The following is a 6,504-nucleotide window of genomic DNA, read 5'->3' on the forward strand; positions in this document are numbered from 1 at the left end:
TCCTGCTGCTCACTTCAACCAGCATTTCATTCCCTGGAGGACTTGTCAGCTGCCCGCACTTAGAAATGCTCTGAGGCTGTTCTAATTTGAACCAAGCAGCATATAAGGAATATTCACGCATCCTCAGATATCATGCTTTTTTCTGTCCTTCCACAAAGACAAAACAGAGCATCTGGTCCTTGCTGAGAGGCAAGGATTTCTGGGGAGTGCCGCGGTAGGGTGAAACAGTAAAAACTTTAAATAAAAGAACAAAACTGAGCAATCATAGAAGACAAACACCAACTGGCCAGGTGATTTTAGAAGAGAGAATATTAAAGGTTTGCGAGCAGCCCAGGAGCACTGTGAGAGCGCAGGTAGCACGAAGGACTTTATGCCAGGCCAGGACCAGGGCAGGATCTCAGGTTCCTCCATTGGTGAGACTAAGCTATCCGTTTTGAGACGTGGCCTTAAATTATAAATTTCATCAGAAGCTTGATTCCAGAGGAGTCTTGATCGGGGCAATGCAATATTCAGTCTTGATAATTCTATATTAAACCATTTAATGTCCAGTACTAAACTGTAATTTTCCTTTAATGGGGTTTAAACTTGCCTGAGCTGGGCTAAGAACAGGGAGCTCTAGCTGTAAATTGGCATCCTCTGCTCTCACCAAGCTGCCTTCCTGTGCAAACATATGGCGCTGGCCCCTATACCTCTAATATCTCCAGTCACGTTTTGTTCATACCAAACTTAGCACTTCCATTGCAAAGCTGTAAACACTCTTAATAGCCTGTTTGCTGTCATTTTTGACGTTGGAGGTCTCAACTCCTTCTTTCAGATGTGCAGGGCTGGGAGACCTCGATGCACAGCTGTGCACCATCACTGCACAAAAACGATAGAAGGAGAAGTTTCACATCAGGATCTTTTTTGTTGTTGCATAGTTATTTATCACCCAGAAATGCTCACTGTTATTAGGCTCCAGAGAGCAATTGTACCTGATTTCAGATATCTGTATGCCCATGCCACTTCCACACTCTCCTCCAGTCTTCTCCCACCACTAGGCATTAACAGGATGAGCCCGCTGCTTGGGTCAGTGTGCCTGGGAGCCACGGGGCAGATGGGAGAGGTATGGATCATAGATGTAGAACAAGGGGTAAGAGAGAGGCAGGAGAGATGTCACACAAGACAAAGAGGGACAGGTATGGTGGCAAAGCCAAAGAGGAGATGGGAAGCTCAGAAGAGCCAAGAGCTGAGCAGGAAACTGCATATTCTGACTGCCTGTGGCTAAAAGCCTTGGTTGTTATTTGAGGCAGATAAACCCAGGGTCCAGGATACCAGCTTTTCTCGTAGAAAACTGAAAGATTATTCAAAACGAATTTAGCATTAAAAAAATAATATAGTCACTGTTTTGGCAGGGTCACCTACAAAGAGGAGGCCTTGAAAAAAATAATTTTATTTGCATATCATCACCCTGCAGGCATTTCCCCTGGGTCCATCCCACAGCTCTTCTACCATCCTCCCACCCCTGGCTGTCTACACTAAGATTTATGCAACCAGCCCCTCAGTGCTTCACTGTAAAGCACATCATTGTCATTTTTTTCTATTCAAACGTGATCATCAGAAGAACTCTAGATTTAAAACATGGTGGAAATGATTCATAAAAAAAGAATATCCACTGTTTTTTCTTGGTCGCAAGTGCCACAGAAGGAAAGTGGTGCTGGATTTGCAGGCAACTTTCCAACGTCTCCAAATTCAGTGCTACAAAAAGTCTATTGCACAAGCTCAGCTGGAGAGGGCAAGGCACAGACGGCAGACAAGGTCACTCTGACAACGGGGAACATGCTTTATATGCTGAGCAGCACAGGGCTGGAAGAAGGCAGACAACAAGGGCTTGACACATTTGAAGTGTCGCTCAAAGTTGAGTCAAGGTTTCTGCTTGTGGAGATACCTGACAGCTGCAATCACCTTCCTATTTCATGTCAGCATTGATTTCAACTCCAGGTCTTGCAATTCTTCCTGTAATTTATTCAGTTCATAGTGATTCACTACATAAAAACCGGTGGGGAAAAAAATCCCCTCTGATAAAGCACCATGGTTACAGATCTAAGATCCAGCCTTGCTATACTGAAAGCAATGGGAATTTCATTCCTGTCGTCAGGCAAACCCTTGCCCACTAGGAAACTCCAAAGTTACAGGTCTCAGTTCCGTCCTCATTTACCTCTGCTAAAATCCAGACTAACATTTTGCTTTAACAAGCTTTAGATTGCTTCTTAAGCAAGCAGCTCCTCTGCTTCTGAAACAAGCTTGATGACAAAAGTAAATTCAGTCCCACATTTAGCACTGCAGCCAGTGAAAATTAAAGGGTGGAAAAGGAGAGCAAAAGAAAGTGATAGTTTATAATACTTTTTTGTTGCATCCAGTGCACAGGTGAATTGGAAACATTTCTTATACAAATTTCAGTGAGATTAGTTATGAAACGTGTTTTCTGTCACTCTTTTAAATAGCGTCTTTCCATAAATGTTCCATCTCCTACAGCTAATCCTGGATTTATGCAAAAAAAAAACCAAACAAACCCACAACACAAAAACCCCAACCCTGTCCAACACTGCTAAAGGCACAAAATGAAGTATTTCCTATCGTATATGCACCCAAATAGCCTTTCAGTTACTGTGCATATTATATTTCCCCCAGAATGTAGGTAGAGACTTTTGCTCACTTAACGTTCAGATAGTTTTACGCTGTGAGGACAAATATGTATATTTTTAACAAAAAAATTACAACACGCATTTTTATTTTAGTTGCCTTAAAATGGGTTTTGCTCTTGTCAGAATAAGGTTTTTTTTTATTTACTACAGCAAAACGTATTTACTGAATGTAGGGTTTTGTAGTGAAGATTAAGGAATGCCTGAGATTTGGCTCTGATTTAAATAACCAGTAATTTTGATTTGCGTTCCTTGTACCAGAAGCTCACCCTTTTCCACTCCTCCTCCCGGTCCCAGAGCAGCCCATGAACCAACAGACAGCTCTTCCCACCTGCCTGGCCCCTTCGGCCAGAAGCTCTGGCTCTAGATTCTCACAAGTTTACCAGGTTTCTGAGTCTCTCTGACAAGAAATGAACCATCAGCTTCACCCTGCCAAATTCCTACTTTCTGAACACCTGCACAGCTTGACCGAACACGCTACAAGCCATCGTTCCTTGCTTTCAGGAGAGACTGAGAAACAGCAACTCCATTTGCAAAGGCAACACCACAGAGATGCCCAGCCCCAGGCTACCTTCGCTCCCACAGCCCACTTTTCCAAAGGCCTGAGCTACCCACTCTGACCTATACAAGGAAGGGGAAGCAATCCATCTGAGCCAGAGGGCTGCAAGTAACACTGTTTTCCCTTTGAAAACCTTTTTATTTCTGAGGGGGACTCCTGCAGCAGGCACTATAAAGCCAACATGGAAGGGGATAGCCCAGAGCCTCCGATGGAAGAGCAGGATGGTGAGGTGGGACTCAGAGGGGAGAAAAGTGAAAGGAGAAAGGGAAACTGTGGGGGAAATAAGTTCTTTTCATAGTTAGGCAGAATCATTGGATCACATAATAACACAGGGTGGAGAGGGCCTCCAGAGGTCTCTAGTCTAGTCCCTTGCTCACGGCATGTCCTTTAGACCAGGCTGGGTCAGACTGCGCAGTTCCTTGTCCAGTGGAGTTCTGAATACCTCCAAGGATGGACACCCCAATACCTCTCTCGGCCTCTGTCCCAGTGTTTGAATACCCTCAGGGTGAAAAAGCTTTTCCGTGTATCTAGTCAGCAATTCTTGCCTTCCACTCCTGTTCAGCCAGTTTATGAAAGCAAGGCACTTCTGGGCAAGGGTGCTCCCTCTGACATGTCTGTTCTTGTTTGCTCTCCTGCCTTTTATACAACTCTTTTTATGCTTCTTTTTGGGCTCTATTTTTATGCAGTAGCTCTGTTACTGTCTGCTTTTCCGATTATAAAAACTGTAAATTTGATTTAAACCTGATAATCATGCTGTGATCTAGCAAAGGCCTTAATTAACCCTATTGAAGCCAATAGGTGTGAGGCATGCTCTTTAGGACCTTAAAAATTCGGCGTTTAATGGCATCCAACACTGAGAAAGGTGCAGGGAGGTGGAGAAGTGAGTATGTAGCTAACTCAAGCCACTGGTACTAACAGGACAGGACTTCGTGCACTAGATCTCATATAACCCATCCAGACCAGGATTTTCTGCTGTCTTCCACCACCAGAGGAATATGAATACACCAGATGCCCAAGAAGACTCAGTTGGTCACTGGTATTGCTACAAAAGTTTGTCATGTCCTTTGGCTGTTACAAATCCTGAATCATGATCTGCACAGTGGGTATGTTTGTGTTCCCCTTCAAGGTCAAGGCATTTCTAGCTGCATTCGCTACCCATCGGGACAATTCCAGTCCACATGGGTACATCTTCCTCTCTTGCCATCAGTCTTGCCACACTGAGTAAAATTTAGCCATAGGAAAAAAAAGCATTGGGATCTCTCCTATCTGGCAGCAGCTAGGAGAGAAGTAGGAGAAACAATATTCAGGAGGGGTTCTCTGGCATCCCATGCAGCTGGCATTTCCAGCCACCTAAAATAGCTGGTCAGCCCTGTACACAGTCTACAGCTCAGGGGAGGGAAGAAAAGCCCTTAACACACCGAGCTGTAGAGGAGAAATGTCCTATAATGTCACCACAGGAACAATGATGTCATTCTGTGCTGCCCTTCTGTTTTTATCTTTCCTGTTTATTCATCCCCTAATTCACTGGCTGACCGTGCAGAGCTATCAGGAGACTAAAGCGTGTGGGTCCAAGGTGAAGGCAGGTCTTCACACTTTGCAGGGATGATCAAGGGCAGGTGCTGTGGCAACCTGCAAGCCAGGTTTTATCCTTTTGCGTTCTTACTGGAATTTGTCACAGTCAATATGCCAGTAGCTTTCTTCCCTTCCTGTCCTTCCCCAGCACCAAATCCTTGGTTCTTGCAGAGCTGTATGACTTTTGGGAAGGAGAACACTGATGTGCCAGTGATTATCACGCTGATGATAGCTGACCAGCGCTTGGTTGGCACCAGGGAGGAACTGCTCCTGAATTTATGTGCCTTATTCTCAACCACTTTGTTCTTGATCATGAGAAGCAGAGGGTTTTATACAGACCTGAGAAGCAAATCAGCCTATGGGGAAATGCAGTTATGGGAAACAGGCTTAAAATTGTGCCAAAATAGGCCTAAAAGTGTCTTATAAGCCTTTAGTCCAGTGCAGAGGAAAAAGTGTGTGTTTGTCTTTCTTTAGGGCTTCACAACACCCAGCTCTAAATGTCACTAGCACGCAGAGGAACAGGAGTGACCATAATGCTCAGAAAATACCCCCATCCGCTACGTCAAGCTCTTCCAGTGACACATCAAGCAGCTCTTCACTTTCATCAGAACCGACCAGCCAGATCTCCATGGTTCAGGATCAAACCCTGCTGGACATTTCCTCCATCACTATATTGGCCCCAGGAGAATCACCAAGCCCTCAGCCATTTGAGAAAAGAAACAAAAATCTAGCAATATCATGTTCCAGCCCATTCGGAGCAAGGCCTATTCCAGCATCTTGCCCAGCCAGCCTCAGGCTCAGTCTAACATCCAGCTCAGCCAAGCCTCAGCAATACTCTGACTCCTCTCCAGTCAGTCCAGGGATCAATGCAACTTCCTTCTATACCTTTTGTCCTCACACAGCACAAAACGTACAAGCTTCAGCATCAGACCACACACTGATCCCAACCAGGAAAAGCACAAGGCCTCCAGCAACAATGACTCCTGAAGATAGTTCCCAGTCTCCTAGCTATTCTAAAACTGGATTAAAGAATACAGAAAAGGGTTTTGAATCAGATCTGGAAGATCCTGGTCATGAAAGGTACGTATCCAGACCATACACACGTTTAAGTCCTCAAATGACTCAACTTGGTACAGGGTCATTAAGAGCCCCTCATAAAAAAAATTTAAATATCTTTTATGATTTAAATGTTCCCAGTATTTGTTTTCCGGTAACTACCCTCTGCTCCCACTGAACCCTGTTACCCAAGAAGCAAAATACCACATTTTCCACACATTCATTTAGCTCTCCAAGCCCGATTCCAGGACCACCCCTGGGCCAGGTTGTCAACCTCAGCTCCTCCAGCGGGGCAGTTTCAAGGTGCCTCGTTTCCTTTCGAATGAGAAAGCACATCTCTCCCTATACTAGCAGAGAGAAACTCTGCTGTTACTATGAAGCCTGACAGATAAGAGCTGGTTATGGTTTTCAGTGACATGGCCGGTATCTCCCTTCCCAAACCTCAGGCTCTGTGGTCCGACCCCAGGCAAGCTGGGCTGATTTCACCCCTCTGAGCCTCTGAACTCCACACTGTGTCTGCCACTTCTTTCCTTGGCAGGAGATTTGTAACCACGAAGGAATTCCAAGCCATGGAGAAAGAACTAGAGGATGTAAAAGAAGAACTGAAATGCCTGAAGTGGAAAGTGAGACACATCGGTG

At 45.0% G+C, this 6,504-nt stretch overlaps 1 protein-coding gene across 1 annotated transcript in view; it reads left to right on the top strand.

Moving 5' to 3' along the window:
* LOC104078434 (germ cell-specific gene 1-like protein) overlaps positions 1 to 5,306 on the top strand; it is a 40,234-nt gene extending 34,928 nt beyond the window's left edge. The window contains exon 6 of the mRNA XM_009580078.1: positions 5,284 to 5,306. Within this exon, the coding sequence (XP_009578373.1) occupies positions 5,284 to 5,306 (23 nt within the window). The remainder of the gene's footprint in view (positions 1 to 5,283) is intronic.
* The last annotated feature ends 1,198 nt before the right edge of the window (positions 5,307 to 6,504 follow it).

The sequence above is a fragment of the Fulmarus glacialis genome, unplaced genomic scaffold (genome assembly GCF_000690835.1).
Source record: "Fulmarus glacialis isolate BGI_N327 unplaced genomic scaffold, ASM69083v1 scaffold5046, whole genome shotgun sequence".
Taxonomy (NCBI): domain Eukaryota; kingdom Metazoa; phylum Chordata; class Aves; order Procellariiformes; family Procellariidae; genus Fulmarus; species Fulmarus glacialis.